Source organism: Nematostella vectensis, chromosome 3 (genome assembly GCF_932526225.1).
Source record: "Nematostella vectensis chromosome 3, jaNemVect1.1, whole genome shotgun sequence".
Lineage (NCBI taxonomy): Eukaryota > Metazoa > Cnidaria > Anthozoa > Actiniaria > Edwardsiidae > Nematostella > Nematostella vectensis.
The window spans coordinates 9,366,214-9,386,526 of record NC_064036.1 but is presented as its reverse complement, the minus strand read 5'-3'; the positions used below and the strand labels follow the sequence as shown (position 1 = coordinate 9,386,526).

Sequence of the window (20,313 nt, the reverse complement as noted above, 5' to 3'; positions counted from 1 at the left end):
CCCTGGTGATATGACACAAAATGTTATTCTTATGCGATAACTGTTTCTGACTGTGTCCACGGAACTATTCCCCTAAAAGATGGCTTTTGTGAGCTTTAGGGGCTGTATATACACCCCCCCCCCCCCCCTCCTTCTCCATCCCCCTAAAAAAAAGACCCCCTGGTCAGCGGTGTGTGTTTTGGAAGAGTTCCGTGTTCGGCCGCCATGTTGGAATACGTCGGTGCAAATCATGGCAGAATTTCGGACGGATTCCCCTGATTAAACTACAAACAAGTTCACAAGACGGCCGCTTAGTACTGCTAGCATCATGGGAGATACTTCATACGGCTATGAGCAGACTTTGGTATGTACACTGGGGCGAGGGAAGGAATATTTAGAACTAAGTTATGTGACTGGTTGTTGTTGTACTTATAAATAATCAGTTCTGTATAATGATACAGTTCATCTTTGATCCCCTGGATACTTTAGCGGTATGTCATATCATTTATGGTGTGTTAGATGTAATTTTGTTATTGTGTGTGATAATATTCGTGACGTGACATAACAACAGTTTGTACATCATCGAGGTGTGCGTAAAATGACAATCTGTACTATAGGACATAAGTAGTACTATTATATGACAATTTCTACAGTATGATTCAAAGAAAGACTTCAAAATTATAAACATTGTTGAAATCCTAAGTATTAGTGTTAGAGTAATATTTTTTTGGAATATTATGATTTTATTTTCTACAGCCTGATTAATTACAGACCAAACCTTTAAAAGTCCTTGACTTAGCAGGCAGCTAAGAATCCACTCGAGTAACCGAGATAGCCATAGAAACAACATGAAGTGGTAGCAACGTAGTCATATTAGACACTTTTTTATTTCGTTTTGATGCCATTGTTAATTTTTTCAATTGTAAGTCCCTGCTTTGAAATAAACTGAATCACTCACATTATGTGTTCACAATAAAGCTGTTCTCACTTCACTATAAGCATTTACTATTTTGAATGAAAACTTGTCAATTTTATTAGAATGTGTGAAATGACTCCAATTAGTAAAAGTAACAAGTTATGTGTTTTGTATTTTCTGTTTTAACTGTCTTATTGAACTTACCAGTGATTGGAGTTTTGCATTTTGCTATTTCATCTGTTTTCTTTTTAACACATTGACCCCTGGCTATTTTTGGGTTGAATTTACATTTTAAAAAACCAACCAAAAACCCCATGTTTTGAGTTTTTTCACAGCCCGCCCGCTGTACCTAGCCTTTGGTATCAATACTATGAAAAACTTTCTCCAAAAGCTGTATATTAAATATCTTATTGTCCTTGTTAGTTTGGTTGCTCAGAGACTTATGGGGCCTCAAAGTCTTGAGCCCGTGAGTTCCCCTATAGCCGATGCACTCGGCCAATATGAGCTATGAATGACCAAAAATGCACAAAAGAAGATAATTTGAGACTAGCAGCTCCTGCATCCCCAGAAACACAAATAACTTCAGGATATAAACCTTGAAAACTTAAATAACTTTTTCTCTGATTGATTGATATGGTTAATAGAAGGCATTTTCTATTATATGTCTTTTTAGATGTACGGTCAGTTCATGACCACACAGCTCCAGGAGTACGCCAAAGACCAAGCATCCAGACTAAGGAAGGACAAGAAGAAAGATAAAGAAGAGGACGATGACTCAGACCTGAAATCCTATGATGCATCAAGACTAGGAACAATCAAACGTAAGGATGCAATTATCCCAAAGGTTACTAAGCAATGTTAGGAAAACATATCTCTCTGAAAAGAAACATGCTGCAAAAAGTTTATGATTAAATTTGATGTCAAAGCACATACACAAATATTAAATTTTGAATATGCATGCTGTTCACTAAAACAATTTTGTTGTTGTATAAGGACACAATTTTCTTCTGCGCCTTTTCTTAAATAGTACTTATACTTACTGTACACTTTTTTAAACAAGAGGTTTGGCTATAAAAGGGAAAGCTCCTCCCACCCTCTGGCTCAAATTTGCAATTATAATCATAACACTGCCAAGCTAGCAGTCTCCTGTAAAATTGCTTATCTCTGAGCCTCAGTTGGCTGGAATATAACTATTTTTGCACAGGTAACAAGTTATGTTAAGAGATTGATAAATTAGTGATTTGTTGTCCACTCAGGTTTTCAGTTCGAAATTTTAAATTTTGCGCTTTCCATAATCTAACGCTTCTGCCTAATTTATTCTTGTGCTGTGATGAAAATGCTTGTAGCGCACACAGCTTGGTATAGCATTATTTTCTTATAAATGGAACCATTTTCGATAGACAACACTAGGAATGATATTTTATTTGGATTAGAATATGAAATTTGAATTTAGTGCTCAGAGCAATTGTCCTGACATGTTGACTCTTAGACGGCTGATTTATAACTGATTGTTTTTTAGCCCAGGGGTGGGAGGAGCTTTCCCTTTTATAGTGGAACTTAGTGTTTAACTATATTTAACAGGTGCCACTTAGCAAAAGGCCTGGAAAAAGCTATCTCTACTTAATATTTTGTCATTATTACTTATTTTACACCTGTTTTTGCTGTGCTTCCCAGGGTTTTTAAGGAGATTTAGGCCATGCTGGATAAGGCTAGGCAGCGACTGGGTGTTTCTACTATTATTAGGCATCATTATGGCCCTCATCAGTTTCGCCCTGGACTTGGCTATCGACAAATGTCAGACAGGTAGATCAATGAGTGAAACACTCTTTGTTGAATTCTATAAGGAAAAATAACCACTTGAGCCAATTAAAATACATACTGCAAGGATGGCAAAGTATTGCTGAAATTTTCCCATGATTGTCAACAATATTGCAATCTTCATAACCAGTTTATGGCACAGAGTCACAAGCAAAGCAACAGTACTTTATACCATGTTCAATTATGTGTTGTAAATTTGAATCGCCCATACAATTTTTACATGTTGTATTTGCTTCATTTGCTTCCTAGTGCATACAGTATCTGTATCTGTACAGTATCTCAATTTACTTGATCTGTTTTCCTAGCACATATCTGGCTTTTGGGAAGCTATAATTTACTTGATCTGTTTCCCTAGTGTTTACCCGACCATTTTACTTTCATCATCTGTTTCCCCAGCACATATCTGGCTGTTTGGGTTGTCTGACCACGTCATGGTACAATATCTGGTATGGGTGCTCTTTCCGCTGGTGCTAATCACCTTCTCTGTGGGGTTCACGCACCTTGTGTCACCCCATGCAATAGGTAAGGGTGACTGAACACAGTGTTAACATGCTTAGAGCACAGTGTACAGTGATTTTAAGCTGTTCCAGTAAAACAGTATGTATAAAACCTACATTAAGCAGAAACACAGTTTTTGTTTGTTTGCCCGATCTATTTATTTGTTTGTTTGTCTGGTTATTTGTTTGTTTGTTTGTTTGTTTACCGATGTATAAGCCACACTCTTTCACTCCAAAATGACCTTTAAAATTAGAGTCATCTTACATGGGGAATGCGACTTTTTATAATTTGGATGGAACGAAGTTGAAACCAATGGTGATTTTCAAACATAAGCTGATGCCAAAAATAAAAGACAGTCATGTTATTGTTCTTTATGGTTCTATTGAATTTTGATTTTTTTTTACTTTTTTGAGCTAAAAATTCTGGGTGTGTCTTATATGCGGGTGCGTCTTATACGCAGGTAAATATACTGTATCTGGTTATTTATTTATTTGTTTGTTTGTCTGGTCATTTATTTATTTGTTTGCTTGTGTATCCAGGTTCTGGTATCCCTGAAATGAAGGTTATCCTTAGAGGCACAGTGCTGTCCAGATATCTCTCACTCAGAACTCTTATTGCCAAAGTGGTGAGCATATAATTAATTTACAATGGAGGCTGCCTAAAATGTGTAGCAGATCTCATTCCTTACTTACTTACCTTCTCTTTTTTGATTTTGTTTATTTAAGGTTGGTCTTTTAACAGCACTAGGAAGTGGGATACCTATTGGGAAAGAGGTTTGTTATGTTTGTTTTTTTGAGTAATAATAAAATGTTTCTGTCTCTGTGTCTGTAATGTGTACACTATGTGTTTGTCCACCTGTCCATCCATATGTCCATCCATATGTCCATCCATATGTCCATCCACCTGTCCATCCACCTGTCCATCCACCTGTCCATCCATATGTCCATCCATATGTCCATCCATATGTCCATCCATATGTCCATCCATATGTCCATCCATATGTCCATCCATATGTCCATCCATATGTCCATCCATATGTCCATCCACCTGTCCATCCATATATGTCCATCCATATGTCCATCCATATGTCCATCCATATGTCCATCCGTATGTCCATCCATATGTCCATCTGTATGTCCATCCATATGTCCATCCATATGTCCATCCGTATGTCCATCCATATGTCCATCCGTATGTCCATCCATATGTCCATCCATATGTCCATCCATATGTCCATCCATATGTCCATCCATATGTCCCTCTGCCAGCTCTTTTTTCAACAAAAGGCCCTTACATGTCTTACTCATCTGTCCCCCCTCCCTTGGATCCTTTTGTCAATGAAATAAAGTGAAATGTTGAGTAATTGTATTGCCCTCTTGCTTGAAAGACAAAACACATACCATCATGCCAAACTATGCACTTTGTGCACATTGCTAATATGGTGTCTCATATGTCCCCCCCTCCCTAGGGTCCCTTTGTGCACATTGCTTACACAGTGTCTCATATGTCCCCCCCTCCCTAGGGTCCCTTTGTGCCCATTGCTAACATAGTGTCTCACATAGGTCCCCCTTGTGCCCATTGCTAACATAGTGTCTCACATGTCCCCCCCTCCCTAGGTCCCCCTTGTGCCCATTGCTAACATAGTGTCTCACATGTCCCCCCCCTCCCTAGGTCCCCCTTGTGCCCATTGCTAACATAGTGTCTCACATGTCCCCCCCCTCCCTAGGTCCCCCTTGTGCCCATTGCTAACATAGTGTCTCACATGTCCCCTCCTCCCTAGGGTCCCTTCGTGCCCATTGCTAACATAGTGTCTCACATGTTCCCCGTTCCTAGGGTCCCTTTGTGCCCATTGCTAACATAGTGTCTCACATGTCCCCCCCCTCCCTAGGTCCCCCTTGTGCCCATTGCTAACATAGTGTCTCACATGTCCCCCCCCCTCCCTAGGTCCCCCTTGTGCCCATTGCTAACATAGTGTCTCACATGTCCCTCCTCCCTAGGGTCCCTTCGTGCCCATTGCTAACATAGTGTCTCACATGTTCCCCGTTCCTAGGGTCCCTTCGTGCCCATTGCTAACATAGTGTCTCACATGTTCCCCGTTCCTAGGGTCCCTTTGTGCCCATTGCTAACATGGTGTCTCATATGTTCCCCCCTCCCTAGGGTCCCTTTGTGCATATTGCAAGCATGGTGTCTCGCTCACTGGGAAAGTTTCTTATTTCATTCAAGGGAATTTACACCGTAAGTATAAAGTCAAAATACAGCAACATTGGTATAACAGCTGATCTCAAAGTGTTTTTATTTAATGCAAGAATGAATCGAGGAACACCGAAATGTTAGGAGCTGCTTGTGCTGTAGGGGTCTCCAGCTGTTTTGGCTCTCCTATTGGAGGTATGTATATAAAAAAAATAGTTGTATGCAGTTACGAGCTCCCTGGTAAACAAACACCTACTGTATCTGCCATATGTAAAGTAACTCTGGATAGTAAAACAGGGATTTAAAAAATTGTTGTGCAAGATGTCATCTCTGTAAAATAAGTACCTTTTGGGGTGCTGTGTCTCATTTGTAAAAAGATGGTTGACACTCTGCTAACAATAACAGCTGTCTTCCAAAACACTGTTATTAAATATTTTATTGCCTTCATGGTTGCTGCAGGTTTTCATGTTTTTAAAGAGCCATTGTCTAACACACCTTTGTTATTGTTTTCAACCAAAAGACAAATTATGAGAAGAAATCTCAAAATAACCACCAAAAATAAAGTATTATGCTTTGTTTACCCAGTTCAATAAAAAAATATCACAACAGCTTTGCCAAATCGGCCGATGGAAGTGGATGCTTTCTTTCTCTTGATACTTTGCTAGGATGACAAAATGGCGGCCGACAGAGGCTTTTTAAAGCCTTAAAAAGAATGGATTAAGGGGAGTGTGATAATGGTTCCAGAGAAATGTTTAGGATTATTTCAGCAAAGATTATAATCTGGTGGATATTTTTGGGTTGTGCCTTTTTTGTTATATTTGTTAAACTACACTCTGGTATTAAAGTTTGAAATTCTAGGTTTTAAAAAGTCATAAAATGGTCTTTATTTTGTTAGGTGTTCAGCTGCAGTGATAATGGGCTAGCATTTGCTGTTTGGTTTCATAGGTGTCTTGTTCAGCATAGAGGTAACTTCCACCTATTTTGCTGTAAGGAACTACTGGAGAGGCTTCTTTGCTGCTGTGTGTGGAGCCTTTGCGTTCAGATTACTTGCAGTCTTCATCCAAGAAGAAGGTAATAATGGCGAGTCTTGAAGCTTGCCATGCCCACTACCATGACAACAACTCTCATGGAAACCATGACAAAGTTTACAGAAAGTTAGTCAATTAGGATGCAAATATCACAGTTTAGATTATGAAACCTAACAAAGCGAACTGCTACTTTTTTTTGCTACACTGATTGGCTAGTGAAATTTATGCCAATCAGGTGTATCTTTCTTATTTTGCCCTTCCAAAATGTCTAACTGGAAGCATACGTCAAAAGTTATTAAAGACCCTCTTAAAGGGAACCCTGCTTAATTATACCTATATATTATGGATTGCAGACTAACGTAAATCTATAGCAGTTTAACATTTCGTATTTTGATTTGTGTTCCAGAGACCATCACTGCCCTCTTCAAGACAAATTTCAGAGTAGACTTCCCATTTGATATTGAGGAGTTTATTGCATTTGCCTTGATAGGGTAGGTCTATCTTGTCAATTATTCTTATTTTGTATTATGGTATACCATTATTCATTCTGTTTCATTTTGTTTGGTATGTTCAGGATTGTTTGTGGGTTTGGTGGAGCATTATTTGTCTACACACATCGTAAAATAGTGGACTTGCACAGACTGTACAGAAATACCAAAGTAGCAAGATTCCTTCAAAGCAAGTAAGTGCTGAAAAACTGGACCAGTTTTTAAGTACAATGCACGTACATATAATGGACTCCACCCTCTATGTAACCGACAGGCACTTTCATAATTTCAAGTGCTGTCCAACTTCGTAATTAAAATTCCATTAGACAATTTTTTAAAGATTTCCATTATATATAGTGAATTTATTGTGTATGGTACAGCTGTTATCATCTAATTGTACCTAATATTTACTGTCATAATTTTCTTTCAGCCGTTTTATCTACCCAGCTATAGTGACATTTGTGATTGCTACTATCACTTACCCCAAAGGGCTTGGCCAATTCATGGCAGGCCAGGTAATAGTTCAGTAAACTCCTTGATAAAACCCTACAGGAGTTCACTTTTCATTTAGCAGGTCCATCAAGCAATTTCTGATCTTTGAACTTTAGATTCTAGTGAGTTCTAAGAAGTTATGTGTAAACTTTTAACAGGCGTAGTCAGCATTCTTAAAAAGATTTTTGGGAGCAAGTCATTATGGGTTTGGGGGGTGGTGGTGGGGGGTTCTTTCTCCTTGTCAATACCAAAACAAAATAATATATGTTCTCTCTTGAAGGCGATATATAAAGCTGGCAGCCGGCTGATTTTCAGAAGGCTGTGCAGTGCTATTTATCTCATAGCTCTCTGAGCAACTGTTCTTGTGAGCAACCAGCATCGATAATGACCATTATTCTAAAGCTTTAAATCAACACGAGGTTGAAAAAGTACAATGTACACCTCTGTGTTGTCTACACCACGCCTACTATCTAGTTTGTCTACAGCTTGTCTGTAGTCTTTCTAGTTATACCATTATTTTAAAGCCCTGGTTTAGTTGCCACAGAAACTCAATGATTCTATACTCTTGTAAGGGTTTCCATTGTATTTAAGATGCAAGCAAGAGTTTAGTGTTCAAAACATCAATTGATCATCATATTCTAACCCAAAGAAAGCAACAGAGATGAACTTCCATTGCTTAATTAGAGTATTTAGGGGGGCCAATTAGAGTAATTCAACAAAACAGGATAGAAACAAAACCTCTACAGCTTTTGTATTTTTATAGGCTTTTATGTAAGAAATCAATATCTATTGTTTAATTGTTTATATCACTGGCTATTTGAGAATGGGCATTATCCTAGTCGACAAGGCGCCTGTTTCTCGAAACACCCGAGAATTCACAGGCCTGAAAACTTTATTTTGCATTTTGCTCTTTTGGCATGTTTTCCTTTTTGAGAACCGCTTTAATGTTTTAGAACAGTTTGAACTTCCTCTTGGTTCATATTCCAAATGATTACACTCTAAAGGGCTATTTTCAAAGTTTTGCAGAGGGAAAAAATTTACCTGAAAAGTCTCGGGTGACTGAGAGGTCCCGAGAACTTTCTTATTTTAAGCCATGTGACTTTTGGCCCGAGAAATTCGGGAAAGATCAAAATCTATAAAGAGAATCATTCTTCACATGAATCTTTGTGAGAAAATACCATGTTTGTTGATATTTTAACACATTTGAATACCATAAATTTTATAGGAATTAGCCAGCTTTTTAAATTTAAGGACCCGAGAATTCTTGGGTGCTTCGAGAAATGAGCCCCAGCTCTGAAAACAACCCCAGTTTTCCATCCCCAAGTTAGTTGCCTAAAAGACCTATGACTATATCATAGTCTAAAGGATAACCTGTGTTACCTTACAGTAGTTAGTCATGGTAGTCCTTTTACTGTTTTAAAGCTTACTCAGAAGGCAGCCTTGAATGAACTCTTCTCCAATACAACATGGTCAGTGGCCAGGACGTCTAAAGACGCATCTGATATTGAAGTCTTGCAACATTGGGATGGCGCCAACACTAACATTTACGTCACCTTGGTTATCTTCATTGTCCTTAAGGTGCTGTTCCTCATTCAACCCATATTTGTCACCCTATACTCTTTGTGTGACAAAAACCCATCAGTTTCGATGCTATGCAGACTGCTCAATATACTTTATATCATGAAATGCGGTGCAGGAGTGGCAGAGTCGTCACAAAAGTGGGGTAGATAGAAGTGTGAGGGTGGGGGCTGGAGGGATTGTGGTTTCAAAATGGGAGAGGGGTAGCTAGGTTCGACACAGTATGTATGTGATTGTTAAGGTACAGCATTGCAGGTTACATACTGTTATTAAAGGGGATTTTGTTATATAAGGGGGGATAAAGGCTGGTACAGAATTCAAGCAAACCTCACCACAAGACTTGTCAGCAGCTTTTGCTGACTCCCTAACGTTTTCTTCCTTGTAGTTTATTATGTCTGCAGTTGCTGTGGCTCTGCCTATACCTGCTGGAGTGTTCTTCCCAGTTTTTGTTATTGGTGAGTAATGATATCTGTGTAACACATCCAATACCCCAGTTGTTTGCGTGACACCTGTTGTGTGACAGGGTGCCACCTGTAACACCCGCTTTTAGTCAGTGCCTAAATCTATACGTTATGTGTTCAGGTGCTGCCTTTGGCCGGCTGGTAGGGGAAGCCATGGCTACATGGTTTCCTGACGGCGTGCGTTCTGGTGATGTTGTCTTCCCAGTAGTACCTGGCGGTTATGCAGTTGTTGGTAAGTGAAAATAAGTTGTTCGCTAAATTATTTGTTATGTAGCTATAAATGTAGGGTATACAACGTTGGATGATTGACTGTTGGCAATGTCTCAAGAATGGTCACTAAGGTTCATTATGGTCTTTACATTATCATTGCAGTAACATACCTTCAATCTATTGCTGACAAACCCATGAAATCTGTGAGGTACCTAGGGTCTATCATCGACAAAGCCCATGAAAAATGTGATACATACCTACAGTCTACTTCTGACAAAAACCCCATAAAATCTGTGATACATACCTACAGTCTATTTCCTTGTATCTCATTAGGTGCAGCAGCCATGTCTGGCGCTGTGACTCACACCATTTCTACCTCTGTCATCGTGTTTGAGCTTACAGGACAGATTGCCCATATTCTTCCTGTCATGGTAGGCCATAGCAAACGTAACTTGCTTTTTCCTTTGTTCATTTGTTCATCAGGTTCTGGTATTTTATATTGTAGATAGCAGTACTGATTGCTAATGCTATAGCGCAGTGGCTTCAGCCCTCGTTTTATGACAGTATTATACAAATCAAGTCTTTGCCATATCTTCCAGATGTCACGAAGACAAAGTAAGTTAAGCTGTACTCTTACTATGGTGAACATTGCAAACAAAAAATGGTAGTAATGGTAGATGGTATGTTTTTCAAATGCAACTGAGAATCCTGCCAATCTTGATACAGACAGCTCCACACATTTTGCAATCTGAAGTGTGGGTTGCCGTGTAAGCACTGTCACTCAAGTGTGGGTTGCCGTGTAAGCACTGTCACTCAAGTGTGGGTTGCCGTGTAAGCACTGTCACTCAAGTGTGGGTTGCGTGTAAGCACTGTCGCTCAAGTGTGGGTTGCCGTGTAAGCACTGTCTCAAGTGTGGGTTGCCGTGTAAGCACTGTCACTCAAGTGTGGGTTGCCGTGTAAGCACTGTCACTCAAGTGTGGGTTGCCGTGTAAGCACTGTCACTCAAGTGTGGGTTGCCGTGTAAGCACTGTCATTGAAGTGTGGGTTGCCGTGTAAGCATTGTCATTGAAGTGTGGGTTGCTGTGTAAGCACTGTCACTCAAGTGTGGGTTGCCGTGTAAGCACTGTCACTCAAGTGTGGGTTGCCGTGTATGCACTGTCACTCAAGTGTGGGTTGCTGTGTAAGCACTGTCACTCAAGTGTGGGTTGCCGTGTAAGCACTGTCACTCAAGTGTGGGTTGCCGTGTAAGCATTGTCACTCAAGTGTGGGTTGCCGTGTAAGCACTGTCGCTGAAGTGTGTGTTGCCGTGTAAGCACTGTCACTCAAGTGTGGGTTGCCGTGTAAGCACTGTCACTCAAGTGTGGGTTGCTGTGTAAGCATTGTCACTCAAGTGTGGGTTGCCGTGTAAGCACTGTCACTCAAGTGTGGGTTGCCGTGTAAGCACTGTCACTCAAGTGTGGGTTGCTGTGTAAGCACTGTCACTCAAGTGTGGGTTGCCGTGTAAGCACTGTCACTCAAGTGTGGGTTGCCGTGTAAGCATTGTCACTCAAGTGTGGGTTGCCGTGTAAGCACTGTCGCTCAAGTGTGGGTTGCCGTGTAAGCACTGTCACTCAAGTGTGGGTTGCCGTGTAAGCACTGTCACTCAAGTGTGGGTTGCCGTGTAAGCATTGTCACTCAAGTGTGGGTTGCCGTGTAAGCATTGTCACTCAAGTGTGGGTTGCCGTGTAAGCACTGTCACTCAAGTGTGGGTTGCCGTGTAAGCATTGTCACTCAAGTGTGGGTTGCCGTGTAAGCACTGTCACTCAAGTGTGGGTTGCTGTGTAAGCACTGTCGCTGAAGTGTGGGTTGCCGTGTAAGCACTGTCACTCAAGTGTGGGTTGCTGTGTAAGCACTGTCACTCAAGTGTGGGTTGCCGTGTAAGCACTGTCACTCAAGTGTGGGTTGCTGTGTAAGCACTGTCGCTCAAGTGTGGGTTGCCGTGTAAGCACTGTCGCTCAAGTGTGGGTTGCTGTGTAAGCATTGTCACTCAAGTGTGGGTTGCCGTGTAAGCACTGTCACTCAAGTGTGGGTTGCCGTGTAAGCACTGTCACTCAAGTGTGGGTTGCTGTGTAAGCACTGTCACTCAAGTGTGGGTTGCCGTGTAAGCACTGTCACTCAAGTGTGGGTTGCCGTGTAAGCATTGTCACTCAAGTGTGGGTTGCCGTGTAAGCACTGTCACTCAAGTGTGGGTTGCTGTGTAAGCACTGTCACTCAAGTGTGGGTTGCCGTGTAAGCACTGTCATTGAAGTGTGGGTTGCCGTGTAAGCACTGTCACTCAAGTGTGGGTTGCCGTGTAAGCACTGTCATTGAAGTGTGGGTTGCTGTGTAAGCACTGTCACTCAAGTGTGGGTTGCCGTGTAAGCACTGTCACTCAAGTGTGGGTTGCTGTGTAAGCACTGTCACTCAAGTGTGGGTTGCCGTGTAAGCACTGTCGCTCAAGTGTGGGTTGCCGTGTAAGCACTGTCACTCAAGTGTGGGTTGCCGTGTAAGCACTGTCATTGAAGTGTGGGTTTCTGTGTCACTGAAAATGGTGCCCAGGCCAGCAGTGGCGTGATGTCACGTCTTTTTAAGTTTTGAGTACCTTAATGTACAACATGATGATTTTTTTTATATACTGATTGACCCCTCTTGATGTTTCCAGTGTGTACAACTTAATGGTAGCTGATATCATGAAGACAAATCTATACTACATTACCTACCAGTCAACATATGCAGAGCTGAAAATGATTCTGGACAAGTCCACGCATAGGTCCTACCCTCTTGTAGATGCACCAGGTACCTACTAACGCCCTGCAAGACCGATTAGTCAAAGGCGCTAAACAGGACCACCATTTATCACAGCTAGAAAGACAGATTTTTACATAATGTTTTGTTCTGACATTTAGTGTCCAACCTAAACCTCAATAATTCCTAAAAAAATTAATCTCTGTACTTAAAAATATATTGTATTTATCTTTATCTTAGATTCTATGATCCTCCTTGGCTCCATCCAAAGGCCTCAGCTAATGTCACTACTAAACCAGCATGTTAACCGAGCCTTGCAAGCCAGTAGCCGCGCCGAGAGTGAGGATGCCTTATGCAGCCGCCCAGACTCACCTGACTCTACAACCGCACTTGAGTGAGTGACATGCTGCAACGCCACTACACATCACCCTTAATCTTCTATTTGAGCCCCAACAGCCATCATTTTCAGTTTTAGCTCCATCCTAAATGTGCATCCCACCTGGGAAGCGTGTCTCAAAACCCATGCTATACTTCAAAAATCCAGTCTGATTAAGAAATTGTGATTTCTATTGTTCAGGCCAAGTGAATCGTCTAATACTGGTGCTGCAGTATTACAAGTGGAGGCTCAAATCTCTGTACAGGTAGGCGTGGTTATTTAGGGGGGAGGGGTGCGAGATTGGGTTGGGTGTGGGTGTGAATCATTAAGTACTAGTGCGATAGCGTTACAAGTGCGAGCTCAAATCTCCGGACCGATAGGCGAGGATAGCGAGGAGGTACAAGATTGGGTTGAGTGTGGGTGTGAATCATTGAGTACTAGTGCGATAGCGTTACAAGTGCGAGCTCAAATCTCCGGACCGATAGGCGAGGTTACGAGGGGGTACAAGATTGGGTTGGGTGTGGGTGTGAATCATTGAGTACTAGTGCGATAGCGTTACAAGTGCGAGCTCAAATCTCCGGACCGATAGGCGAAGTTAGCGAGGGGGTACAAGATTGGGTTGGGTGTGGGTGTGAATCATTGAGTACTAGTGCGATAGCGTTACAAGTGCGAGCTCAAATCTCCGGACCGATAGGCGAGGTTAGAAGATAGGGTACAAGATAGGGTTGGGAAGGGGTATTTACCCCATATACATGTAACCCAAATTTCCTCAAAATTTGAACCTGGTGCTTGCAGTCAAGGGAGGCGAAAGATGCCAAGCGTTCGTCATTAATGGGCAAGATCCCAGTCCCCCAACGACTTCACAAGCTGTTTGGCAGCGGCAATATCAGTGACTTGGAGGTATGCCGACATGGCCGTGGGCTGGTCAAAGTTCTAACGAATTCTCTCCTAAACATTTCTTGGCTTATATTGTCATTCAGCCTAATCTGTCGCGCCTCATGTAAAATGGTTTTGTTTCTTAGAAAATTTCCAACTCCACCGATCGTGACAGTCCCACAGACCAGGTGCGTATTTGAATGAGCTATTAAATGACACTTGTTGGGTTATTATAAAATACTAAAGTTGTTTATTATAAAATACCAGATTGTAGAATTAGGAGATGCAGAGTGTAGAGCGATGTTCGTTACTTCCTTAGCTTATTAAGAGATGCAAATAATGTAGAACAAGGTTCGTTACTTCCTTAGCTTATTAAGAGATGCAAATAGTGTAGAACAAGGTTCGTTACTTCCTTAGCTTATTAAGAGATGCAAATAATGTAGAACAAGGTTCGTTACTTCCTTAGCTTATTAAGAGATGCAAATAGTGTAGAACATGGTTCGTTATTTCCTTAGCTTATTAAGAGATGCAAATAATGTAGAACAAGGTTCGTTACTTCCTTAGCTTATTAGGAGATGCAAATAATGTAGAACAAGGTTCGTTACTTCCTTAGCTTATTAGGAGATGCAAAGAGTGTAGAACAAGGTTCGTTACTTCCTTAGCTTATTAGGAGATGCAAATAATGTAGAACAAGGTTCGTTACTTCCTTAGCTTATTAAGAGATGCGAATAGTGTAGAACAAGGTTCGTTACTTCCTTAGCTTATTAAGAGATGCAAATAATGTAGAACAAGGTTCGTTACTTCCTTAGCTTATTAGGAGATGCAAATAGTGTAGAACAAGGTTCGTTACTTCCTTAGCTTATTAGGAGATGCAAATAGTGTAGAACAAGGTTCGTTACTTCCTTAGCTTATTAAGAGATGCAAATAATGTATAACAAGGTTCGTTACTTCCTTAGCTTATTAAGAGATGCAAAGAGTGTAGAACAAGGTTCGTTACTTCCTTAGCTTATTAGGAGATGCAAACAGTGTAGAACAAGGTTCGTTACTTCCTTAGCTTATTAAGAGATGCAAAGAGTGTAGAACAAGGTTCGTTACTTCCTTAGCTTATTAGGAAATGCAAACACTGTAGAACAAGGTTCGTTACTTCCTTAGCTTATTAAGAGATGCAAATAGTGTAGAACAAGGTTCGTTACTTCCTTAGCTTAGTAAGAGATGCAAATAATGTAGAACAAGGTTCGTTACTTCCTTAGCTTATTAGGAGATGCAAATGGTGTAGAACAAGGTTCGTTACTTCCTTAGCTTATTAGGAGATGCAAAGAGTGTAGAACAAGGTTCGTTACTTCCTTAGCTTATTAGGAAATGCAAACAGTGTAGAACAAGGTTCGTTACTCCCTTAGCTTATTAGGAGATGCAAATAGTGTAGAACAAGGTTCGTTACTTCCTTAGCTTATTAAGAGATGTAAATAATGTAGAACAAGGTTCGTTACTTCCTTAGCTTATTAAGAGATGCAAATAGTGTAGAACAAGGTTCGTTACTTCCTTAGCTTATTAAGAGATGCAAATAGTGTAGAACAAGGTTCGTTACTTCCTTAGCTTATTAAGAGATACAAAGAGTGTAGAACAAGGTTCGTTACTTCCTTAGCTTATTAAGAGATGCAAATAGTGTAGAACAAGGTTCGTTACTTCCTTAGCTTATTAAGAGATGCAAATAGTGTAGAACAAGGTTCGTTACTTCCTTAGCTTATTAGGAGATGCAAATAATGTAGAACAAGGTTCGTTACTTCCTTAGCTTATTAGGAGAAGCGTAATGATACACTAGTGGTATCATTTCATATACATGTTTTGGAGGTTACCTAGATCTCCTTGTTTGTTATGATTTTAATATCTTATAAGCTTTCGTTTTCTATTGTATATGTTGTTATGTTATGTATATATGATGTTTTACCTTGCTTACCTGATTTCAACAGCATGCTCAGTGGGAGCGAGAAATCATGCAGAAGCCGATTGACTTCAACGCATGCCAGATAGACCCAGCCCCCTTCCAGCTTGTGGAGAGGACCTCGCTTCTCAAGGTACTCCGCCTACCCCCCACTCCCTCTCCCCTTGTCTACAACTCCCCTTCTCACACATCTACCCTCCCACTCCATTCCCTCCCAGGCGTTCCTTGTTCCGCCCTAGCCTCTCTTTCCTCGCCCCCACTCCCTCTCGGGCTACTCATGTGTGCTGTTTCCGCAGGTCCACAAGCTGTTCGCTCTCCTCAATCTTTCCCACGCTTACGTCACAACTCTTGGTAGACTGTCTGGCGTCGTCTCCTTGAAAGAGGTACGTTACGTTATCTGCGCGCATTCCCTTTTGCCACTATCCGCTGACATGCCACTCGTGATTGCAGCTTCGCCTGGCTATCGAGGGCGAAAAGTACTTGGATTCCGCAGATGTCAATAACACCAAACAAGGACCTGCTAATCTCGAATTCTCCCAAAGGGATGCTCAGGATATAATGTTAGAGCCTAAAGTAAAAACCCCGACAAACCGTCCAGTCCAGGATGCGCAGGAAATATAAGTCGACTGCCAATACTTGGTCGCTTACCATATCCATTGGGGCTATTACATACTTCTAGGAGGATGTTGAATTAAACGCGCCGCTATATCTAAGAAAACAGAATGAGTGGCACAGAAAGTGGTGTGATACTTGTTGCTTGTCATGTTGGAAATTACCATTTCACATAGTTCTTTCACACAAAGTTATCCGTGTAATAACGAGTGGTTGAAAACATGGATTGGTTTGCTGATGGCGCACTAGATGTCATACTGTAACGATACGTGATCGATGCCGAGGTGTTGTGTGTGTTGTCATGAACGTTGAGCATTCATGTAGTCAGCGGCCATGCTTCAACTCATAACCTCGATGACCTTGCCACGTGATAAGGCCGCCTTGCAATTTGATAAAGCCGCCTTGCCACGTGATAAGGATGCCTTGCCATGTGATAAGGCCGCCTTGCCACGTGATAAGGCCGCCTTGCCATGTGATAAGGCCGCCTTGCCACGTGATAAGGCCGCCTTGCCATGTGATAAGGCCGCCTTGCCACGTGATAAGGACGCCTTGCCATGTGATGATGCCGCTTTGCCATGTGATAAGGTCTCCTAGTTCTTTATCGTGGGTGAGGGATAGACTATTAACTGTACATTAAACATTTATTTTTATACTCTTGTTATTTGACATGATTGGGAAATATTAACTTCCATTGAAATATTAAATATAATGCAAAACATATTTCACTTCTTATAATAACAAAAAAATGTAGGATAGTCAAATGAAAGCGCTTTATTTGATTAAAAAATATTTATTGTGTCGATTGGTTCTGTACGTAGATTTTAGTGGATGCCATATTATTATTTGTTAATTTTCGGGATGTTCGCCTGGAGCCATTGTGCCGTCGCGACACGCCTTACTTCCCATAATCCTTTGTACCTGTTAACATAAAGGATGTACCGTCAAAGGAAGGGGGGAAGATAAAGGACTTACCATCAAAGGGAGGGAAGGAAAGATAAAGGTTGTACCGTCAGAGAGAAGGAAGGGGAAGATAAGGGATGTACCGTCAGAGAGAGGGAAGGAGGAGATAAGGGATTCACCGACAAAGGTAGGGGAGGGGGAGATAAGGGATGTACCGTCAGAGGGAGGGAAGGAGGAGATAAGGGATGTACCGTCAGAGGAAGGGAAGGTGGAAGATAAGGGATGTACCGTCAGAAGGAGGGGAAGGTGAGGGATGTACCGTCAGAGGGAAGGAGGAGATAAGGGATGTACCGTCAGAGGGAAGGGGAAGATAAGGGATGTACCGTCAGAGGGAGGGAAGGGGAAGATAAGGGGTGTACCGTCAGAGTAGGGGAGGGGGAGCTAAGGGATGTACCGTCAGAGGGAGGGAAGGAGGAGATAAGGGATGTACTGTCAGAGAGAGGAAAGGGGAAGATAAGGGATGTACCGTCAGAGGGAGGGAAGGGGAAGATAAGGGATGTACCAACAAAGGGAGAGATAAGGGATGTACCGTCAGAGAGAGGGAAGGAGGAGATAAGGGATGTACCGTCAGAGAGAGGGAAGGAGGAGATAAGGGATTCACCGGCAAAGGTAGGGGAGGGGGAGATAAGGGATGTACCGTCAAAGATAAGGGATGTACCGTCAGAGGAAGGGAAGGAGGAGATAAGGGATGTACCGTCAGAGGGAAGGGGAAGATAAGGGAAGTTCCGTCAGAGGGAAGGAGGAGATAAGGGATGTACCGTCAGAGGGAAGTGGAAGATAAGGGATGTACCGTTAGAGAGAGGGAAGGGGAAGATAAGGGATGTACCGTCAGAGGAAGGGAAGGGGAAGATAATGGATGTACCGTCAGAGAGAGGGAAGGAGGAGATAAGGGATGTATTGTCAGAGGGAAGGAAGGGGGGGATTAGGGATGTGTCGACAGAGGGAGGGAAGGGGAGGATAAGGGATGTACCAGCAAAGGGAGGGAAGGGGGAGATGAGGGTTGTACCAACAAAGGGAGGGGAGGGGAGATGAGGGATGTACCGTCAGAGGGAGGAAGGGAAAGATGAGGGATGTACCATCAGAAGGAGGGAAGGGGAAGTGGTGATGATATAAAAATAATCCTACGAAGCCTAATGGAAATACGGCTCACAGCACATTCCTTTGTTTTCGTGCATCTAAATTTTGCTTGTCAATGTCTCGACGTTTTGTGGGATGTTCAAGTCACAAGTGGATCGTATGTTTTACCTTAATATCCTGTAAATTCCATAAGCCACCACAATACCAGAGCCAGCTAGAAGGATTCTTCGCCTTTGTGAAGAAATAAAAACACAGGAAATGTTTTTAGTTCAAAGTTTAGAACAGTTTTTTGTTCAGCAATCACCAAAAGGAAATTAAGAATGCCTGAGGACAGGGTGTAAACCTCTTACAAAACAACTCTTGCTTTGCCTTTACTCGTTAAAATTTATTTAAAATTATTATTTATTTAAAATATTTAAAAATAATCGGAGATTGTGAACCGTAAACTCGTGCGATTGTCCCTTTAACAATTTCCACTATGAAAAACTCTTTACCTCCAGATCTTCTTCTTGTCCGTTTTCTCTTGATATGTGATCGCCGGTCGTTGCGCCACGTCCACCCTATCTTGCAGTTCGTGGATACTTTGATGGCAGAGCGGGCAAACCTCCCTCCACCTCTGCCCGGGACCAACACGGAACGTACGGACGTGCGGAGATCTCAGAAACGAAATCGCCTCCGCGCGCGAGCGGAAGTCCAGGCCTCTAGTCCTGCCTAAGTACTCGAGATCAGCGAAGTTCTGCACACTGCTGCTACGATGGATGACGAGCTGGTTGCGAGATGCACGTGTTAGTGCGTGGACCTGTAGTGCAGAGTCGCTAGGTGATCGCTTGGCATCACGTGGCCAAGAAGAAAAGAATCCCGCGCGCGTAGTACTAAGGGTCTGTAGACCCGTTTGACTCGCATTCCAGATGGCAAGGTTGCGCCTATAGTTATCACGCAATGTCTTCTGCCTGGCGTGGCGTCGAGCTACCGCCCTTTGCTGAAATAAGTAGGAAATGTAAAACAAACATGCAAATGAGAGGAATTTCATCAGAGCGATTACTTTTTAACAAAGTATGTCTCGGCCAAGCAATGCAATGCATTTCCTTTATCTTCTTTTGCGGGGATTAAAAGAGGAGACAATGTCATTTTGCAAACATGAGTGTTTCTCAACTAAGCATACACATCATGTCCTTAAACAATATTTACTTTGGAAACCTTCCGAGTTTCAATCACCCAGTCAAGTAGCAACCGTGCGTATGTTTGTATCGCTTGCGTGGAATTTGTTGCGCTTTTTATACAAATATTATCAATGGCGCACTAATAAGCGATTGAATTAAGAAAGTTTCACGACCCTACGCTTATATTTCTGCGCGCGAAGCCTTCACGTTTACGGTACAGGTACAGTGCTACTTGGTAAGGGTTTAGCACAATAAAACTCTTTTGACGTATAATGTACGTGTAAACCGGCTTCTCAATCCCTGGATACTCACTTGATGATCCTCAAACGATAAGTTAAAAAAGACGATCGTCAGAACAATTAGAACGAACAAGAGGTAGACATTGACGACCAACTGTGCCCCACCAAGTTCTTCTTCTGAAAAGTAGATTCAAACTCAAGTTGATTGTTCTGAGAATATCTTGAAAACGGCGGAATACAAGCACTCACCAATAGACGAGTTAACTGATTCCGTCCCCGGCGCCTCCAGAGAAGACGGGTGGGTAAAACCCGGATAAGAATAAAACATCGATATGATTAATTGCTTCGTGAAATCATTGCTTCAGGGAGGTGTCGAGTAGTCAACACCTCCCCATGCGCCGGGAAAGCTATTGATACCACATTGTGACGTCATCAAACACGTGAAGGAAGATCTCGCGCGCGCAGTGCATTGGTGGGAAAAAGTAAATTTCCAAATTTCCCTCTCCAGTCCAGACTGCGCGTGCATCCAGGAAAGTCATATTCCAAGGAATGATTTATGTTTGTCTAACGCAAGCACACATTCAACGGCATTTTGGTTCTCAATAGACGTGCTATTTGTAGACAAAACTCAAAATTATAAGCTAGATCACTCT

General features: G+C 42.0%; 2 protein-coding genes across 3 annotated transcripts; one reads left to right on the top strand and one right to left on the bottom strand.

Annotated features, from left to right (window-relative positions):
- The first annotated feature begins 163 nt into the window (after positions 1-163).
- On the top strand, positions 164-17,022 carry LOC5513243 (chloride channel protein 2). Its single transcript, XM_048724730.1, has 25 exons — positions 164-343; positions 1,569-1,716; positions 2,570-2,698; positions 3,110-3,235; positions 3,751-3,836; positions 3,937-3,984; positions 5,369-5,446; positions 5,518-5,596; positions 6,347-6,472; positions 6,836-6,920; positions 7,004-7,111; positions 7,348-7,432; positions 8,832-8,987; positions 9,373-9,442; positions 9,570-9,680; positions 9,992-10,089; positions 10,164-10,273; positions 12,339-12,472; positions 12,662-12,815; positions 12,999-13,062; positions 13,593-13,697; positions 13,820-13,861; positions 15,641-15,745; positions 15,909-15,995; positions 16,063-17,022. Exons 1-25 carry the CDS (start codon positions 308-310, stop codon positions 16,231-16,233), a joined length of 2,541 nt encoding a protein of 846 aa, XP_048580687.1. The 5' UTR covers positions 164-307; the 3' UTR covers positions 16,234-17,022.
- Positions 16,847-20,080, bottom strand: LOC116618725. Of its 2 annotated transcripts, none has more exons than XM_048724731.1 (5): positions 19,910-20,080; positions 19,734-19,837; positions 18,756-19,240; positions 18,430-18,492; positions 16,847-17,142 (listed from the first exon to the last, which is right to left on the bottom strand). In XM_048724731.1, exons 1-5 carry the CDS (start codon positions 19,986-19,988, stop codon positions 17,064-17,066), a joined length of 810 nt encoding a protein of 269 aa, XP_048580688.1. In that variant the 5' UTR covers positions 19,989-20,080; the 3' UTR covers positions 16,847-17,063. The 2 variants fall into 2 exon arrangements, with proteins under 2 accessions (XP_048580688.1, XP_048580689.1); XM_048724732.1 differs by having other exon boundaries at positions 19,734-19,834.
- Between the last annotated feature and the right edge of the window lie 233 nt (positions 20,081-20,313).